The sequence below is a fragment of the Hyaena hyaena genome, unplaced genomic scaffold (assembly GCF_003009895.1).
Source record: "Hyaena hyaena isolate Hyena2069 unplaced genomic scaffold, ASM300989v1 scaffold_28, whole genome shotgun sequence".
In the NCBI taxonomy this organism is placed as follows: domain Eukaryota; kingdom Metazoa; phylum Chordata; class Mammalia; order Carnivora; family Hyaenidae; genus Hyaena; species Hyaena hyaena.
Window position 1 is genome coordinate 5,953,163 of NW_024080660.1, and position 19,953 is coordinate 5,973,115.

General features: G+C 52.5%; 1 protein-coding gene across 1 annotated transcript in view; it reads left to right on the forward strand.

Annotated features, from left to right (window-relative positions):
- The first annotated feature begins 6,634 nt into the window (after nucleotides 1-6,634).
- Nucleotides 6,635-19,953, forward strand: part of RASSF5 (Ras association domain family member 5) — a 64,186-nt gene continuing 50,867 nt past the window's right edge. The window contains exon 1 of the mRNA XM_039227593.1: nucleotides 6,635-7,094. Within this exon, the coding sequence (XP_039083524.1) occupies nucleotides 6,635-7,094 (460 nt within the window). The remainder of the gene's footprint in view (nucleotides 7,095-19,953) is intronic.

Genomic DNA, 19,953 nt, shown 5'->3' on the forward strand with positions numbered 1-19,953 from the left:
ATTTGTAAAGTGGTGATGACATCTTTCAGAGTTGCAGGTAGGAATAGATCAGATACTTCCGCAAAGTGCCTGAAACACAATGTTAATTCTCTGCAAACCCCCTGCCCCTCCCTCGGCTATGAAACTCCTGTGCAGTGTGGGTCAAAAAATAGAAGCTCTTGGGGCGCCTGGGTGGCTTAGTCAATAAAGGTCCAACTTTTGATCTCTCTTCAGATCGTAATCGAACAGTTTGTGTTCGAGCCCCACATTGGGCTCTGCCCTGATGGTGCAGAGCCTGCTTGGGATTCTCTTTCCTTCTCTCTGCCCCTCCCCCACTTGTGTGTGCTCTCTCTCTCTCTCTCTCTCTCTCTCAAAATAAATAAGTAACCTTAAAAAAATAAAAGAAATAGAACCTCTTGTCTCATATAAGCTCAGTCAACGGCTCAGTTCGGTAACAAATATCTGGAAAGAATTCACATGGCATTCAGATTTATGGCAAGCATTCTCTTGAAACAGGCTAGGCTAAAAGTGGGGCTTACTAGGAGGATGTGGGGGCACATCTGGGCTCCCCAGGTGCTTCGTGCAGCCCGCTCCGAGGGCCTGGCGCCCCTTCCTGTGCCCAGGGCTGCAGGCGTATAGTCTCTGTGTCTCAGAATCTACTCAATTTCCTCATTATAGGCCGGTGTCCTGGTTCAAAACGCAGACTCTGGGATCCCGCCACGTGATTCCAATCAGTAAGGGTGTGGCCCAGGAACCTGCATTGTTGATGAGCTTACCTGGTGATTCTATTTTCTTTTTTTAATTTATTAAAACATACTTTTATTTATTTTCGAGAGAGAGAGGCAGAGCATGAGCAGAGGAGGGACAGAGCGAGAGGGAGACACAGAATCTGATGCAGGGCTCATACTCATGGATCATGAGATCATGACCTGAGCTGAAGTCGGATGCTCAACAAACTGAGGCACCCAGGCGCCCCTTTCCTGGTGATTCCTAAGCTAAAGTTTGAGAGCACTGAGGCAGAGTTTGTGAACGTCTTGCAGAGGGCATGTGAACAGCCCAGCACAGGCCACTGGGCAGTAGGCAGTATACACCTGACTCAGAGCCACCCCCACCCTGACAGCTGAGGTCAGGGAGGCCAGGCTAGGGGACAGGACAGATCTCCACAGGGACGTGACCACTCTTCTACTGCACCCACAGTTTGCCTTCACGGGGCTATCTTACTTCAGCAGGGGAGCCTCAGAAGATTGCTACAATTAGTCATTTGGGGGCCACTTGTAGGCTGCTTCCATGATTTTGTAAAAGGTGGAATTCCTGGCTTCTTTTCCCTTCATCTCACAGAGAATCCTTAGCCAAGTGATGCCAAGGGGACGTGGTAAGGAATGGGCCAGGATGACCGGAAGTAGTTTCAGAGTATTTCCCTTGGAAGCTCTGAGTGACAGCAGTCACTTCAAGCAGCTGGGCCCTCTCCCAGCACCCTCCCACCCTCCGTAGAGAGACAGGGGGTGTGTGGGGGAGACAAGAGACAGGACTAGAGAGAGTGGAGGCAAGATAGAGAGGAAGGGGGTGATAAAGAGATGGACAGAGAAAGGGTAATGGAGTAGGAGGGGGGAGAGAGGACAGAAAAGAGAGGACAAAGACCCAGAAGAGACAGGTGTGTGTGTGTGTGTGTGTGTGTGTGTGTGTGTGTGTGTGTGTGTGTACGTGCGCGCCTGGGCCTGCGTGCATGTGTGCCCATGCGTGGTGGGCTGGGGAGGGAGCAGGAAGAGCCGGGAAGACCATCCAAGCCACTGTGCTTGTGCTGGTCTGTCACAATCCCCGGCCCTGGCTTCCTGCCACAGCAATGGGCCCAGAGCTGGCTTCATGCTGGAACATAAATGGCTGTGGCTTGGAGCCTCCCCTCTGGCTGAGGGGGAGAAGCTGCGGACAGATCTGCCTGGAATATCTGAGTTTTTCCAACAAGGAAAGAAGAAACACACACAAACCAGTCTTATCATAAGCCTGGCAGAGAGACTCGGGATGGAAAAATCCCATAATTGAGATGCAGACCAAGGAGGCGCCACTGAACTGTTGGCAAACAAACCCCACCCACCACCCACCCCACAGGGTGACACCTTTCCAGGCACCCTCAGATCCTTGCTCACATTCTGAGCCTGGTTTGCCCTCTTGTCCCAATAAGGTCAAGGACCCAGATGATCCCTGTGGGAGCACTGGGGGCTGGTGACACAAAGAAAGCCCATCCTCCTGAAGTCTTAGCCATGGGGGCAAGAAATCCACCCCAGCGACCATCAACTTTGGAGGATGTTCATGAGTCTTAAATAGAGTCCCCAACACCACTGCCACTTCTCTCCAGTCCAGCAGGCCACTGGGCGCCTTCTATTCTCCCTGGGCCAGCTAATTCTTTGTCTCCCATCTCTGGGTGCAGGCATCATGGCTTAAAGGGTCTTAAGAGATGGGTTCTGGATTAGGTACTGGTTGGGAGCTGACAACTGAGTTCATTTCATTAAAAAAATATTTTTTTAAAAAAATTTTAGAGAGAGGAGGAGAGCACAAGTAGGGGAGAAGGGGAAAGAGTCATGCTCAGCACTGAGCTTGATCCCACAATGCTGGGATCATGACCTGAGTCAAAATCAAGACTCGACACCCAGCCACCCAGGTGCCCCCTTCCCCGTTCTCAGCGCCTGATGGGATTGCACTTCCTGCTCCCACTGTGTACGATGGTCTGGATATGTAGGAGCCTCCAGGCTCTCTCAGTTTCCCTCTGGCATGGTGACTGGCAGCATCAGATGTGGTAGCTGAGCTATCAGCTTGGGTCCCCGTGTGGCTCTGAAGTACAGACTCTCCATGCTAACCAGCAAAGGGCATGTAATATGAGTGAGAAAGAAGTTTCTGGTTTAAAGGCACTGAGATTTGCTGGACGTTTATTACTGCAGCATAACCTAACCTGTCCTGACTGGTCCAGTGAGCCTGGGCAAACAGCTGTACTGTCAGAATCACTGGGAGGTCCCCTCAATGCTTCGGGGATTTCAGCACCTTCAAATGCCTCAAAACCAAACAAAACCAAGAACTTCCCCTTCAGAAAGTCAGGACCCATCTTGTTCTTCCCCTTTCCTTCCTACTAGGAAGCTCGCTAGGCGGTTGGGAGGCCAGCCCTGAAGCAATTCACCCAATGGGGGAACCAAAACACACCGGGCCACCTCCGCCTGCAGTGACTTCACACACTGACCACACACTCAAGCTACAGCCAGGATCCTTCCCCTGGGTCAAAAATAAAAACAGCACACCTACTCTTCTGGGGGTGAGTCACAGACAGAAAAAAGTCAATGGATCCGAGACAAGAAGAGGATCTGCTAACATAGGAAAAACTCCCAGGGGAGGTGTCTCGGCAGAGGCTGTGGTCTTACCCTGGTAGCCGGCGTGACCAAAGACCAGTCCAAACAGTTCTCAGCCTCAGGCATCAGTTACTACAGTACGCCAGGCATCATCCTGACCCTACAACGAGACTGGAGTTTATTTAGTACTTCCTCCCTGGGGAAGGAGGACTGACTGGGGGGGGGGGGGGGGGTTGTGGGACGGCTGGGCTGGGCAAGATGGCATCAAGGAGGCAAGTCCTGGGCAGGGAGCCTCCCGCTGGGGCTTGGGGGAGGCAGCTACCTCTCCCAACCTCCATTTGTTGGCTCAGGGAGATGAACCTTAAGATAAACTTGATAAACTTTTTGGGTTGATTACATGAGGTTACGTTATCTCCATTTTCATCTCCGTTCCCATCCCAGAAGCCAAATGAAGGGCTCTGACCCTGCATAATTGCTTCCCCCATTCAGGGCTGAGAGCAGCCACTACCATTCTTCCAAATCAGAGCTATAGCAGGAAAGAAAACCCAGATCATTTTTCTGCGCAGCTCAGGCAACTGAGAAGGACTTTATGTCTGGTTATTCAGAACACCCATCCCAGGAGCCTCTCTATCCAGGGGATCTGGGCTGGGCTGCCTGAATCCCATGCTTGGAAAGGGGGTGGGGAGTGTGATGGAGGGCAGAGCTGGTGATTGTTGGCAATTATTTCACAAGTGGCATTTCAGAACTGGCCTTCCAGGTGATGTCCTCATTACCAGGTCCCTTCCTCTTGCCACAGCAACCTGTCACCCAGAACTCAAGCTGGGTGCACGCCCTGGACCTCACCCAGGGAGAGAGTGATCTCCTCCAACAAATCTCAGCCTGTGGAGATGGATGGATAACAAGGGGTGGATATAAGCAGGTATTTATACGCAATACAGGTTTCTGCAACAACCCTGAGGAAACTATTTGCAGAAAAAATGGGAGAAGGGGAAGTAAGAGACCAAAAAGGCAAATTGTACTTTTATTTGTGAATATTCAGCAAAAAGCATTCAGGGATAGCCCCCCCCCCCCCACCGTGGAGTTTTTCTCAGCTGTGTTCACTGAAGTTCATCTGTCCTGTGGGGAAAAGAACAGAGAAGCCCACCTTATCAGCACCTTAGATCTAGAGTAGTGGAGTCCTTGGACGTGGCAGCAGCACCAGCTGGGAATTTGTTAAAAATGCAAAATCTCGGGGACTCTGTTGGTTGAGTGTCCAACTCTTGGTTTAAGTTCGGGTCATGATTTCACAGTTGGAGCCCCGCATTGGGCTCTGCACTGAGAGTGTGGAGCCTGCTTGGGATTCTCTCTCTCCCTTTCTCTCTCTCTCTCTCTCTGCCCTTCCCCCCCCCAACACTCTCTCTAAAAAAATAAATAATATTAAATAATGCAGAACCTCAGACCTCAGTCCTAAACTTACACTGACTCAGAAACTCTGGGGGTGGAGCCCAGTAATCTGTGATTTAACAAGCCCTCCAAGCAATCGTGATGCACGCCAAAGTTTGAAAACCACTGATGGTAGAGAAAGCAAGGTTCGGATAGAGGAGGAGAGAGGCGGGGGAGGGGAGCAGATGGTGAACACTCTCTCTTCTCAACTCCTTCTGCTTTGGGGAACACTTTTGGCTACTGTTGGTCATTCCTCCCATCTGCCAGGAAACCACCTCGAGGTGAGAAGCTCCAGTCTCTGCTGAGACCCAGGGACCCAGAACATGTCCTCCACTCCAATCAGACACTCTCTGATTTCCACCCCCATGAGGGAAAAAGCCACGGGTCAAGGCAGACTGGGAATTCCCTGGCCGCTCTAGACTCCTGAAATTTTAGGAATTACCTAAAATTAACCTCCAAGGGGAAACTAAAAGCAAAAGTAAAGATTCCCCTACCAGACACTAGGGGGAGTCCCATCTCTGGCCTGGGAAGAACAGGTCTAGAGTCTCTCAGGTGTCTAGGAATAATTTTAGACGGTTTGCAAACTTGGTTGCTGGTGACCTCCGTTAAATCAACCAAACTGAACCCCAGGTGTTAAAAGGTCACACGGTGGTCACTGCATCAGAGCGGTGGATCACGAAAGCATTTACCTATCTCCCCACTCCCACACTAATTCATAGGTTTAAAAAAAAAAAAAAAAGACAAAAGTATAGAGGCTGGAGAAGGCCCAGGGTCGTGCAGCCGGCGGGTTCAAAGATCCGACAGTCCCGTTTCTGGCTCACGAAAGATGATCAGGACAGGATGCGTAATTTGCGGGACCTAGCATGAAAAGAAAATGCTGGGCCCTTTGTTCAAAAAGTATTAAGACTTTCAAGACGGTGAAATCAGAGCATTCAAATGGAAGGGACAGAGGGGGTTATGAAGGAGGTCTGGCGCCAGCGTGAAAGGAGTCTTTGGGTGCCACAAGTGGGCTGTCCATCACTAATACAGAGTAGGGGTGGGGTGGGGGGGCTGGTGTTTCCACAGGAGTTTCTAGAGCAGCTGTGGGGGAGAAAGGTTTTTTCGTAGGAAGGTAAGCTCTCCCAAGCCGTGGCGATCCGGGGCAGGATCATAACCCCCCAGTCTTCCGGGAAAGGAATATCCTCCCAGGCAGGGCCGCCGACAGAGGGGAAATCCAGCCAGAGTGAAAGTCGCACGCGGACAGCCTTGGCCGCCGCGGAGGCGGCTTCCCGCGGTCAGCATCGGAAGCGTCCCCAGCGGCGCGTGCCTCGGCGTCACTGGACTCCGAGCCGCTGCGGGAGCGCGGGCGCCGGCGGGGCCTTCCCAACCCCCGCGAAGCAGGGTGGCCGGCGTGGGGGCGGGGAGCGGCGGCGAGGAAGGAGACGAGGCGCACGCCCTCCCGGGGGCGGGAGAAGCCGGAGGGTGGCGGTCGGACACGGGCCCCGGGACCTATCCACAGACCGACCCCCAGCTAGTTCCTAAGCCCTTTCTGGCCGCTTGCTCCCTCACCTGGGCGAGTTGGGGTGCGGGTGTGGGGAGTATCTGGTTTAGGGGGGGCAGTGATGGGAGAGGAAAGGAGGCAGGACTGAAGGCCGATGGCCCACCCAGCAACGTCTCTTCAGCTGCCCCAGCGGTCCCGTCCGCTTCCCGAAGACGCGCCTAAATCCACGCTCGCTCCAGCGCCCCCAGCCGCTCGGCGGGTCAGCGGATCCCTGGAGCGTCCTTCCTGCCTCGCGCGAGTCTCTCCGCCTCCGCCCCGCCCCGCGCTGCGGCCCCTTTAAAGGCGCGCTCGCTTGAGGCCGCCCTTCTCTCGAGGCTGACTCGGGAGCAGCGCCACCGCCGCGAACCGCCGCCGTTGCCCCGGCATGGCCATGGCGTCCCCGGCCATAGGGCAGCGTCCCTACCCGCTGCTCCTGGAGCCAGAACCGCCACGCTACCTGCAGAGTCTGAGCGGCCACGAGCCGCCGCAGCCGCCGCCCCCCGGCCGCTCCTCTCGCCGCTGCGCCCCCGCGCCCCTCTCCACTGCGCCCGGGGCGCACGAGGGACGCGGCGCCCGGAGGGCTGCCCGGGGGGACCTGGAGCCCCAACCTCGGGCCTCTCGACCCGCTCGCCCTCTCCGGCCTGGTCTGCAGCAGAGACTGCGGCGGCGGCCTGGAGCGCCCCGGCCCCGCGACGTGCGGAGCATCTTCGAGCAGCCGCAGGATCCCCGCGTCCCGGTGGAGCGTGGCGAGGGGCACCGCTTCGCTGAACTGGCACTGCGGAGCGGCCGGGGCTGGTGTGACCTGTGCGGACGAGAGGTGCTGCGGCAGGCACTGCGCTGCGCTAGTAAGTGTGAGGGCATGGCAGGGGAGGAGCGCGCGGGAAGACCGCAGTCCGCGGGCAGGGAGCTGCGAGGGGGCTGGGGCAGGAGACGCGGGGCCATTGCCCTTCTCCACTTCAGCTAAGGGAGACGCGCCCGGGAGACTCTGCTTCTTAATCACCTGCCGGGTATGCTTTAGTGACTGCCTACTGCCCAGGTATGATGATGCGGTATTTAACAAATATCACTTTCCCTGACAGGTGCATACTTCGTCCCTTACCAGGTACACACACACACACACACACACACACACACACACACACACAGGTTGCGGACGAAGGCCACGCCGGCAAGGTCATTCCGTTGCATGTCACGCACCCTCTTGTTTTTGCTGCAGGTTCTTGACAGAGGTTTGTGAAACCGGTATTGAGATGGTCATCTGACCTGTGCTTATTAGGGTTAATGGAGAAATGGCTGGTTTGTCGCCTGTGGTGCAGGCCCATGGTACATGTCCGCTTATGGTATACCTCTCCTTCAGGGCGCACTGCTGGGTCAGGAAAGAGACCTGGTTAGGCTTTGGATGGAAATGGACTGTGAGGTTGAAGTGAGCTTGAGGTCACCCTGGACCTGTGGCTCTTCTCACCTTTCACCTCTGGCCCTTCAAACCTTTGGACTCTGCCCTAATGTTTGATGGTGTCTTGCTACTGCCTACCCCTCCCCCCCCCTCCTCTTCCTTACTGCATCAGTCATCAGGCTCTAAAATTCCCCAACTCCCTAGCCAGTACTTTCCTCCTCTGACCTCTCAGGTCCCTCCAGCCTCCTTCTGAGCCACACTCTTTCTCAATGCCTGCCTTTGGAGCCCTGGACACCCAGTGTGTAGACTTTCTGAGCAAATTCGCAGTCTTCTTGGGGGAGGATATTATTTTTCTCTTCCTACTGTTAGGTGTGTGTATCTCTTTAAGGGGTGTCCTCTCCCCACCCCCATATTTGCAGTTGCCATGTTTGGTGGAGGACGTCCATATCCATGTGCTTGTGCGTTTATAGAGATAGTTTACACATCTGAAGTACACAGCACAGAAAATGGCACAACCCCTAGCAAGCATCTCTGGAAATCGGTTGTGGTTTGCATCTCAGCAGAGGCCCTTCCCCATGAGAGCAGCCCCTGTCTCCCATCCCACTGCAGCACTGGACAGGCAGCTACCACGTCCACGTCAGGAAAACCCTACCTCACCTCTCTCTGCAGTTCCCAGCAGAGGCTGTGCCCTGTGCCTCCTACTGCAGCTGGCTTTAGGGAAAGAAAGCTCATATTCTAAGCCAGGTCAAGTGGAAGGGAAGGATTGGAGGGGAAAGTCGATGTTGCTCCGTCTACCACCAGAACTCACAATTTAGGTGCTAATACAAATGGAAAGAGCAAAATTTATAGAGGGGTGTGTTGTGGGTGGAGGGCTGCTGTCACTTGGTAAATGTCCCTGGTTTTCCAGGAGAATCAAATGCAACTTGCCCTTGGATGTGCTGGCAGCTTTAGCCTGCTCACGGGTCCTGGGGTACCTTATTGTGTCCACCAATTCTATAAACGCAGAAAGAAGCAGTATTCTCACTGTCATGGATTAAGTTATGCTGGCATCCTAGGAAATCTGCTTTATTGGGATTCTACTTTGTATTAAGACATTTGGGAACTGTATCAATCAGGGGTGTCTGAGCACCAGAGAGGGAGCAGAGCTGGAATCAAGGGGCTAATGAGTGGAGCCTCTGTTTGTCATTATTAATATTTAACTGGTTGTGGACCTGTGGCTTGATGGGAACAGTTGAGAAATGTTCTGATGTGCAAATGAGCGCTGGCAGGTGAAGACACAGCCAACCAGACTCACTGAGCATCTTTCTTGAAGTTGAAGATCTAATTCCATGATGGGGTTGGTTTGTTTTATCTTTGTTTTGAAAAGCGAGGTTCAGAAATACGGCTTTACAAAGGCAGTACTATGCGATGATTCAGAGGACAGACTGAAACCAGAAGAACTGAGTTTGAATCCTTACTCTGCCACTTAATCTCTGTGTGATTCTGGTATGCAAATAACATCTGTCTGGGTAGGAGGCTGACAGTGGGTGTTGACAAAATGGCCTTTTAATGAGGGAGACTTAAAAAAAAATTTAATGTTTATTTTTGAGAGAGAGAGAGAAAGAAAGAGCGAGCAGGGGAGGGGCAGAGAGAGAGGCAGAAACAGATCCAAAGCAGGCTCCAGTCTCTGAGCTGTCAGCACAGAGTCTGACGCAGGGCTTGAACTCACAGACCACAAGATCTTGACCTGAGGTGAAATTGGACACTTAACTGACTGAGCCACCCAGGCGCCCCTAAGGGAGACTTTTAGAAAGCCGTCTGCCTGTCTGTTTGTGAAAGCCCCTCTAGCTTAAGTTTACCCCTACTTCCACGTCCTTGTCTATAACTGACTCTGGTTAATGCTGGTTAATTGCCAACAGAGAGGCTCAGAGCTAATATTAATTTCCAGGATTAAAGAAACCATGTTTGTTAGATAGGGGAGAAGATCCAGTGGGGATGGGAAGAGAGAGAGAGAGAGATTACGTGAACGCATGTGTATGTTTTTGGGTGCGGACGGGGGCAGTGGTGAGACTCCATTTCCAACATTCCTGGAGGGCAAGGTCAATGGCAAACAACGCGAGAAACTCACTGGCTGCCCTTTGGCCTTGGTATCAGATAATGTCCTTTAGAGGTCATGGACCCTGTCTTCTGTAGAAGGCACAGAGAGTTGACCTTTCACCTTTCATCTCATTTTGTGGATATGGAAGCCATCCTGGACTAGGGAAAGTCTAAGTCTAAAATGGGGAAACCCAAAACCAGCTCTGCATTCAAGAAGGGATGCTTGGTCATACCTTGCATGAGGCTAGAGAGCGCCTAGAGTCTTCCCTGGAGACGACATCTTTCAGAGCTATGAATTGTTAAGTGATTGGAATTACAGGGTTGAAAGGGGGGCATTGTCCTGCCCCGCATCTGTGATAGACATTTAATGATGAGGTGAATAGGAAGCATTTGCCATGAGACCTCAGGGGCAGGGGACCTTCTGGGGTGAGTGAGACTGAGGTCTCACAGGGCTCCCTGTCCAGCCCTCCAGCTCTGTCTTCTCACTTCATTAATGGCTGGGCTCAACCCTCCTCTCTCTAAAGACTAGAACCACCCACATGACAGGCACTGGATCGTGTGGAATCCTCTCTTGTCATGAGTTCTTTGTAGAAGAGGTTACTGGGACATTGACCCTGAGTTTTCCTGTAGCAGATCTAGAAAATCTTGGGCACTTGGAAAGCATTTTATTTGTCTGGCACACGCAGCAGCACTGGAGTGTGTGGCTTGAAGTATCTTCATTGATTCAGGCTCACGTTTGGCTGTGGAGGTCAGGGAACTGGACGCTGAGTTGTTGAAGAGAGTAAACCCCCCACTTCTGATTCCTCCCACTGCTGGCTCTAACTGGGGTCTTCTCTTTGGGAAAAGTCCTAGTGGGGTGTGTGTGTGTGTGTGTGTGTGTGTGTGTACAGAGAACAGACCTGGAATGCTTTGAGGGAGGCTTCTGAGGTCCCCAAGCTGTATCCTGTTTCCTCTCCTCCCTGTTTCCTGTCTTCTCAAAAGATGAAATTGAAAGGATTAATGTGGGCTTAATTGTCCCCCCTCTTCATCAGAGCATGAAAATTCCTGATTATGGAGGAAAGGGGGCTTGGATCCCAGGTACAGTCAAAAATGATTAATGCCACTTGTCTGCCAGCCTAATTATACTTGGTAATGAACGTGTGTGTTCGCCCGCTGATCCTGAGGAGTTATTAGGTGGAAGTGAATTGACATCTCCCCTCAGTGCTGAGGGTTTGGTCCAGGATCCTCTCTCTTCTGCCCAAGTTGATCAGTCACTCAGACTGTGCAAGCCTGGTAGCTAGGCCCTGAGTGAAAAGGGAAAAGACAGCCCCCAGCCCGGCCCCCAGGGCCCTGCCTGGCTGGTGAAGTGACTCTGGCCACAGGGAGCTGGCTCATGGGCGGGGAGAATGTGTGAGAACAGAGGCTGGAGGCTCAGGCCAGGCCCAGCCCACCTCTGGGCACAGGAAGGATTCTTCACAAGCCAGTCGTGACCGTTCGGTGAAGGAGCCATGGGGTATTCATGCTTGCTCCCACTTCATCCCCAGAGTGGCTTCCTGAGGTCAGCGTGCCGGGATGCTGCCGGGAGGTGTCCGCAGTCTGCCTGGCTGGGGCCAGGACAAGGTGAGAACCTCTCAGGTAGGGTGAACCTGACTGGCCTTGAATGACCTCAGATCATTTCCCTCCTTTGGCCGTGCCCAGCATTTCCGTGTCAGAAGCAGCCCCCTTTGGCTCTTCAATGGAGCCTTCTCTGAGTCCACCCCATTCCTCAGTTTCCCCAGGAAGGAGCAGCTAGCCATTCTTGCTCAGTCCGGGATACTATTAAAGCTGGTGAGGAAGCTGTAAATACACCTCTGGCCTTATTAGAGGCTCTTCCTGTCCACATTCCTCAGATGACAAGGTGAATATTCTTGGGCAGGTGAGAAGCTGTGGGTGTGCAGAGCATGCAGATGGAATGTCTCCCTAACCCCCACCCCAGGCCGAGCTTCTGTCAGCAGCCAGCCTTCCCTCTCACTGGCAGACCTGTCATGCCAGTGGCCAAGTGCTGTCCATGCCCCAAGCCACCCACTGCCCCGGCCTGGTTCCGGCTCCCTGCCAGGGGCGCTGGCGCTGGGAGGCCAGCCCTGACCCGGGAGACGGCTGGGCATGTCGTCACTTGCAGTCTTTTTCCGAGGGATTTGGCAAGTGTCTGTCCACATGTTTAGGGCAGGATCTCGGGGTTGGGAGGGGAGCTGAGCCAGCTTCTAGACTTTGGGGAAAGAGCAAGGAGGCCAAGGTGATGATGTCAGTCAAGGCAGCGGGCTCTCTTCCCTGGGGGCCCTGGTTTAAGTGGAATAACATCAGTCTCGGAGAGCCCCGCCCCAAGGTCAAGACTATCTTGACTCAGACCTGGGGAGGTGATGCTTGGGTGTTCTCTGAGGCACCCACACACCATGCTGAGGGGTCAGGGGCAGAGCCTGGTGCACCCCAGTAGCTCTGCATGGTGGCCAAAGTGGCCACCAAGTTCATGAGGGGGCTGTTCTAGCCTGCCTGTGGTTCCCGGCATCGAGAGAGTTCTTGAGAGATGCACCCACAGAAAATGCGGTGACACTAGGTTCTCATTTTGCCCTTTTGGGAAGGGAAAGAAGAGGACCAGCAGGGGTCCCTCCTGGCAAGGTAGACATGTGTGCAGGCTCCTGGGGGACAAACCCTGGTTTCTGTAGCACTCCCTGATTTTCTTCAGGATTTTCCTACTCTCGCCTCCTGCTTTGGCTCCATTAAAGGCATCGGGGAGAAAAGTTCCTGCTTACATTGTACTGAGGGTTTGTAAGAAGGGTGGTTTTGGAAAGTCCAGTCTGCTCATTCCTGTGTGTCACTGGAAGGCAGGGAGCAGGGTATGTCACTCACCTGTGACCACGGCGGGGCTGGGTCATGTTTACTCTGCAGTGGAGGGCCTGCACCCCACCTTCTGCTCCCCCTCCTTGTTCTTGAACAAACATTTCCAGGGCAGGGCAGATCTTACCCAGATATCTGCGGTGGCTATTGGCTAGTGCTGCTAGAAAAATGAAAACATGGCTTACGTGGACCTTTAAGAAATCACACCACCTGGGTAGTTCAGTCGGTTGAGCGTCCAACTTTGGTTCAGGTCATGATCTCACAGTCTGTGAGTTCAAGCCCCGTGTCAGGCTTGCTGCTGTCAGCATAGAGCCTACTTCTGATACTCTGTCCCCCTCCTCTCTGCCCCTCTCCTGCTCCTGCTCTCTCTCAAAAATAAAGAAAACATTTTTTAAAATTTTTAATGTTTTTTGTTTATTTTTGGGAGAGAGGAAGAGACAGCATGAGCAAGGGGGGGTCAGAGAGAGAGAGAGACACAGAATCTGAAGACAGGGTCCAGTCTCCGAACTGGCTGTCAGCACAGAGCCCGACACGGGGCTCGAACCCACAAACCGTGAGATCATGACCTGAGCCGAAGTCAGATGCTTAACTGACTGAGCCACCCAGGTGCCCCAAAAATATATAAAACATTTTTAAAAACTTAGAAAAAAAGAAATCACACCTAAGAGTCAGCCCTAAAAGAAGGATGGTATTCTTTGCCTATATGGGTTTTTTTTAATCTTTCTGTGTGTGTTTTTTTTTTTTCTTTTGTTGATTTTTTTTTTAATCCTTTTATGTTTTGTTTTTACTGGATACTGGCTCTGGGAAAGAATTATCATTGTGTTTGCTATAGATCCAGATTGGTACAATTTGTATAGACACAAATTGCTATGAGCCTGGGGGGATGGGAATATTTGGGTGGAATGGGAAGAGAATAACAAGAAGTGTGGGGGCAGAGGAAACTTTTCTCTCGGAGATGGGCTGGCCGAATCTGAAGCCATGTCTTGTGCGCAGGCTTGTGAGGCAGGCAGGGCTGGTGGAACCGAGGTCCTCTCACAGGTGAGCTGGCACAGCCTTCGGGAGGCAAAGGACCTGTGTGAGAATCAGTCGGCAGTAGCAAAATCAGCACCAGGAGTCCAACACAGCATTTTGCTGATGCGCTAACGTCCCTGAACACGCAAGTTAGTTGAGCGTCCTCATTCATCTGCCTTGCTTCTGTTAGTGATGCTGAAATGCCCAGAAAAAGCAGTGCAGAGAAAGAAAAGCGGGTGAGCCAAGGTGTGGGTGAGCCATGTGCCAGCTGGACAGTCAGGCAGCGCCTGGATAACTGAGAGTTGGCTGCACTCAAGCCTGTTTCCAGAGTTTGATTTCTAAGTAGAGCTTCAGCATGTGTAAATCGTGAGCTCTTCGAACAAAAGGTGAAGTTTTTCTAAGTCCCAAGATGAAAGCAACAAGGGTCTCTCCCCGGCCCCCCCCCCCCCCCCCCCCCCCCCCCCCGTCGGTGTTTGGACTTGGCATGGAAAAGCAGGTAGATGGTCTCTCCCTGTTCCATGCCTCCTCCTTGCCGTGACCCAGGGTCAGAGTTCATGACACAGGGCTGCCCAGGAACCACAGGGAAATTAGGCTGAGTCTCAGAAGCGACGGCTAGGATGAAGAAAGGTTGCGCAGCAGCTGTGATACGAACTGAGGTTTGCCTCTGAGACCTCTGGTTCTATCCCAGGCAGCAGTGTGGCCACAGGAGGACGAGCAAATCTGGGGAACCCCCACCCTCTCGCTCTCACCCCATCTCTGACTCTGTTTCTCCAGATCGGTCTTACGTTTTGGGTATCGTTGCTTACTTTCCTTGCTGACTTGGAGGAAGCTGGTTTTTCCATTCGAGTTGAATGGAAGCTGGAAGTTTTGTGGTTTCTGTTGAAACAATTATGTCCTTTCTGCAACTGAGGAAAGGATTTAAAAGAAAACAAAAACCCTCAGAGATGCCTTACTATTCAACAGAACAACAGATTCCAGCTGTAACTTGAGCTTTGAGAGAAAGGATTGAATGTACGGTATGTAAACGTCTCTTCTGGTGATGTATATTTTCAGATGCAATCTGGTGTTACCTTTCTATGAATAGGGTACTTCAAGGTGAGAATGTATTGTAGCCCCGGCACTTGAAGTAGTGAAGTCTATTTCTTCAGATTGTGTTGGGCCTGGGCTGGACTCCCTCCTCAGCACGCAGGTCATCTGGTCTGTGCTTAGATGTTGGGGGCTATGAGAGGTCATCAGGTGTCCCCCTGACCCTAGATAGTGCTCCTTCTAAAACACCCCTACAGTTTTCTTTCTATCCAGTTTTCAAAGGGTCAGGAGTGAAGATTCTAAAGCCTCCCAAAGCCCCTTCCCCAGTGCCTGCCACTTCTCTCCTGCTGCCTTTACCAGTGGCTTAACCTGTCAAAGAACAGCTCTGTGATGAGGAGAAAGGAGAAGTGAGATCAGTATATCCTTGAGCCCAAAGGGGACATTCAGGCGGGGTTTTCCCCCTTACCTGTGACTCATACTAGAAGTCCTCTAGCACACGTGTTTCCTTCCCTGAGAGCTGGAACGGGGAATGCCTCCCCTGCCCCCAGCCTGGGCTCACCCGGCCGGGAGTTCCGGACCCCCTTGCTTGGTGGCCTCAAGTGTCGTTTAAGGACCCGGACTCACTTGTGACCCTCTTCTGTGCAGAAGTTGCTGGATAAACTGGGGGCCACAAAATAAGGCCACTGGCAGCCCCATCTCCCTGAGAAAGGATGAAGGAGAAAGAACCAATGTCTGGGCCAAGAAAGGGTGCCATTTTTAGGGCATTTCTGTCTTAAATGAATGACTTGTAAACAATGTGCTTTCATTGTCAAGCTTACAAACAAGTTTTTATTGTTACTGCACCAAGTACTGAGGCCCTCAATAGTGAGGGGGAATCAGGGGCACCTGGGTGGCTCAGTCTGTTAAGCGTCTGACTTTAGCTCAGGTCATGATCTCACGGTTCGTGGGTTGGAGCCCCGCGTCGGGCTCTGTGCTGACAGCTAGCTCAGAGCCTGGAGTGTGTCTTAGGAGTCTGTATCTCCCTCTCTCTCTGACCCTCCCCTGCTCATGCTGTCTCTATCTCTCTCTCAAAAAAAAAAAAAAAAAAAAGTGAGGGCGAATCTAACATGAGGACCTTCTAGCCAGATTTCCTAGGAGGAAAGCAGCTGATGGAGGGCCTGTGTGAAAGATTAGTTCTACCAACATTTTCTTCTCCAAGTGGGCCTGAAGACATGGCCTTGGGCTAGGGTACCCAAACTATAGCACAGAGGAGTGGATCCAGGTTGGCAACTGCATTAGGAATAGAGCTCACACCTGAACACATGGATGTTGACTTCCTGGACCGAATACCAGGTGACCAGAGCCCAGAGGTGTGAATGCATCTTCATTTCCGAGCACGCCCGAGTCCTTCACAGTACAGGACACGTGTCCGTCCTTCATCTGAAACTGGCCCCCACTGGTGGTTGGCAGATGAGTTCTGGAATCTCCAGGCACCCCAGGAGCAGGCACCCCTCTCTGGTGGCTTTCCTGGAAGGCTTTGCTGCCTGTCCAGTGCCAGCTGCCTGTCTTGGCCTTAGTGACAGGGCCTCTGGGAACTTCCCCACTGGGATCTGGTTGCTTCTGGAGTTAGTGTTGAGGGGATGATCCCCTGTGAGTGCTGTTTTAGGGCAAGAGAACATTCCTGTCCTATTTATGACAGCTCTATTCTTTTCCTCCTGTCGCTTTCTGCCTTCTTTCGCTGGTCACCTCCTCTGCTCAGGTATCTGGTCTCAGATAAGTGGTCTGACCCTCTGCCTCCACAAGGCCCCCGTCAGCTGAAAGCCTTCGCTCTTGCCCCACCCCGAGCTTAGCATGGGAGGATGTGAATTAGCCCTGCCGTCCCTCAGGAGCCTATATAGCTGGTAAAGCATTATTAATCTGCCATCCCCAAAGAAATCCATTAACGAGCTCCTGGGCCAGGCACATGGTGTGAGATAACCGGTCACTTGTGCTGTCTGTTGAAACTTTGGAGACATTGATTTTCAGGCTCCCAGGCACTCCTGAGAGGTGAAGCTCGAGGCAGGCTCTTTCCTGCAGCCTGCTTGGTGGGGGCATTTTTATCTTATCAAGCTAAAAGCCCCAGGAATAGAAAGTTTTCCATTGGGGGAGGTGGAGGGAAAGGACCTGAGCTAGGAAGGAGAAGGCGTTAGTCCGGCTATGCTGGAGCCGGGCCCCGCGTCCCAGGTGCCTGTGACTTCCTCTGGGAGGGGCAGCCTGCTGGGCTGATTGGAGCAAAGCCACAGTCACAGGAGGGCCCCGGGGTCCTCCCAGGGCAGGTGACTCTCCACTCATCACTCCATACCTGCCGCTGGCCTGGAGAGAAGGCATTGATCTCCTGCAGCGGGATGACCGAGGGCCGGGGTGAGGAGGCGGCCTCTGCCTGCTTTGGCGCAGTTATGGCGAGGCTCCAGCGCCTCTTCTGCAGGCTCCCCAAGAGCCGTTCAGGATCAAAGAGGCTCCAGGCCCTGCAGAAGTTCTGTCACGAGGCCCGGCTGGCTCGCGGTAGGTCCAAGGTGCTCTGGTTAGGGCCTTCGGGGGGTGGGGTTATTGTGTTCCGAGGCGTCAGCCTAGTGGCCTTTTTCATGAGGGCGGAAGGCCAGGAGCCTTCTCGCAGCTTAGTATTGACTACTGAGCTCAGCACCACTGCTTGGCCCTGCTGATGCCCCGGGGGCCCCAGCTCGGGCTGTGACACCATGCCAGCTTCAGGTGGAATGGCAGATCTGAGTACACGGGCAGCCCGTTTCAGAGGCCCACGTTGGCTGTGGGTTCCAGCAGCTTTTCCTTGGCTGAGAATTAAGGCCAAGCAGTCATCTTAATCTGGATCCCTGAGCGATTGGAAGATGGACACCTGGATGACACACTGTTTTCGTCCTGAGGGACGTGAGACCTTGTCACACCGCAGTCAGCCTCCCAAGGACCCAGGAGCGGTGACGTTTCCTAGGCAGGGGTTTCTCACCTGCATGGTTAGGGGAGGTGCTTTTGGGGCCCCAACATGCAGGCTTTGGGGGCTGGGGTCTACTGGCCAGGACACAGGGGACAGGAACACAGCCTCGGGCAGTGGCTGCACCCCAGTTTCTTGCCCTAGTACTAGTTAGGGAGGAAATAGCCCTTGATTAGGGAAGGATAACGGCACAGTATGGAAGATCAGAAGGAGAGACAGTAGCAAATTTTCATGGAAACTTAGATTGTCCTAGTTCTTTCTTTCTTTTTTTTAAAGATTTATTTATTTTTGAAAGAGCACAAATGGGGGAGAGGCAGAGAATCTGAAGCAGGCTCTGTGCTCACAGCAGCGAGCCCCATATGGGGCTTGAACTAGCGAACCTTGAGATCATGACCCAGGCTGAAGTCGGACACCCAGCTGGCTGAACCACCCAGGTGCCCCATCTGCTTCCTTGTTTTCAAAGAAAGGAAGCCGAGGCCAACTCTGGGGGCCTGGGCACCTGCCTTCCAGCTTATGGTTCTTTCCACTGTGTCATGCTAATCTTACAGCACCTTCTGCCAAAGAACCAAAATACTTATGTTTGTTTATTTTTAATGTTATGAATTCCCTCCAGATCCCTGTGCAGTGGGAGTGGGAAGGGGATTATGTCATTTCACAGATGTGATGGCTCGGGGAAGTAAGACCCCTTATTGGGGGGTGGGGTGCAGAGCCCTACATTCTCCTCATCTTCCAGACCATTTGCTGCTTCCCTCTGACGGCTGGATCTTCGAAGCACAGAAGCTTTCCTTGGGGCTCCCTGCCCCATTTGTCTCCCCACTGTTCTCATACACGTTCAGGAACTGGAGGGCCATACAGTGGGTCACAGCACTGAGTTTTAGAGATGGAACTAAACTGAGCAGTCATCTCTGGGCTCAGATTTGGGAAGCAGAGTTTAAAAGACAAGATGTTCTTGACTCTGGGGAATTTGATTTTTTCCTGATTGAGGTTTTACCTCTGGAGAAGTGGGAATTGTAATTCAGCTAGACCTAATCCCCATTTGGAGACAAATACTCTTAGCCAGCCTGCATAATTTATCCTCATTAGTGGCCTAATATGTACCTCGCCCCTCCCTGAGAAGACAGCTGGATGCTGAGTTCCTCAATTTAAACCCTCACTGGTGTCTTCCTGTTCATCCTCCTTCATGCAAGAATTACTCAACAGATCTTTCCCTTGCTCCTTTGCTATTCAGCCCAAGGAGTTATATAGATTGAAGAAAATCAATCAGGCTTGGAGTGGCAGCATTAAGGTCAGAGCAAATGCCTTACTGTGGCTACAATGTGCTCGCTGAACTTGTGTTAGCATTTGGACTTAATGGATAGGAAGAGGGGAGACAGGGTGCTCAAAGATGATGGGAGTGGTAGACAGTGGACCGCAGCTTTCTAGAAGAGCTGACTTGCAGAAATCCGTCAGCAGCCTGCAGTGTGACATTTAGGAAAACCAGTGTGGAGCCAAGCTGAGTTGAGTCTGGATCGTGGATTCCTGGCAGTGGGGCCTTCCTCATACAGATGAACCTCTCCGAGCCTTGTTTTTCCCCATTGTAAACTGGGCAAAGAATTCTGACCTCAAGCTGGTGTCATGTAGGTTAAACCTGACATCGGATGTAAACCAGTCGACATGATGCGGGTCCCTCTTTGGAAGCTGCTCTTATTGACTGCTCCCAGAAAGATTTTGACTGACTGTTGCCAGTGGGTCATCTGTGCAAGCCCCCAGCTGGACTGCTCTTCCATTGCACCTGGGTCAGGTGAGCTAGCTGCCTGTATCGCCGTGAAAGAGATAGGGTTTGAAGGCTGTCTGAGCAGAAGTGGAGGAGAGGCATGAAACTCAAACACTTTCTCTGGAAAAATTCCTATCATTGAATTTACCACACCACTAAATTAACAAGCAAGGCTAGATTAGCCCACTGGGCATCATTAGAGCTAAGCAAGCATGTTGCCAAAGAGCAAGTCATCTATCATTTTAAAAGGCTGATGGGGGGTGGGGGTCAGCGGAAACGGCCTGGGTCTTTCCAGAAATCTCTAGTGGTCCTGGCTACGGGGATCCAGCTGTAAAGAAGCCTTTGTGTGTCCCCTGCAGAGAGCGCCTGGGACGTAATCTATTTACTTTTCTTCTCACTGCCAAAAGTCTCCTTTCACCCAGTGGGTTGGTGATCAGTATTTTGTATGGAAGTGACATCAAAGCAGGTGTGGAAAAACCAGTTGGGTGCAGAAGCCTGGTTGTCCCATAAAGGACCAAACCTGTTTGCTCCTGGGCTTCTGTGACTGCCTGGCTCTCTGATCGGGCACACCTGTGTGCGTACACTTGCCTGTGCGTTCATATCCTCACACCCGTCTAAGCTTCCTTTGCTGCCCTG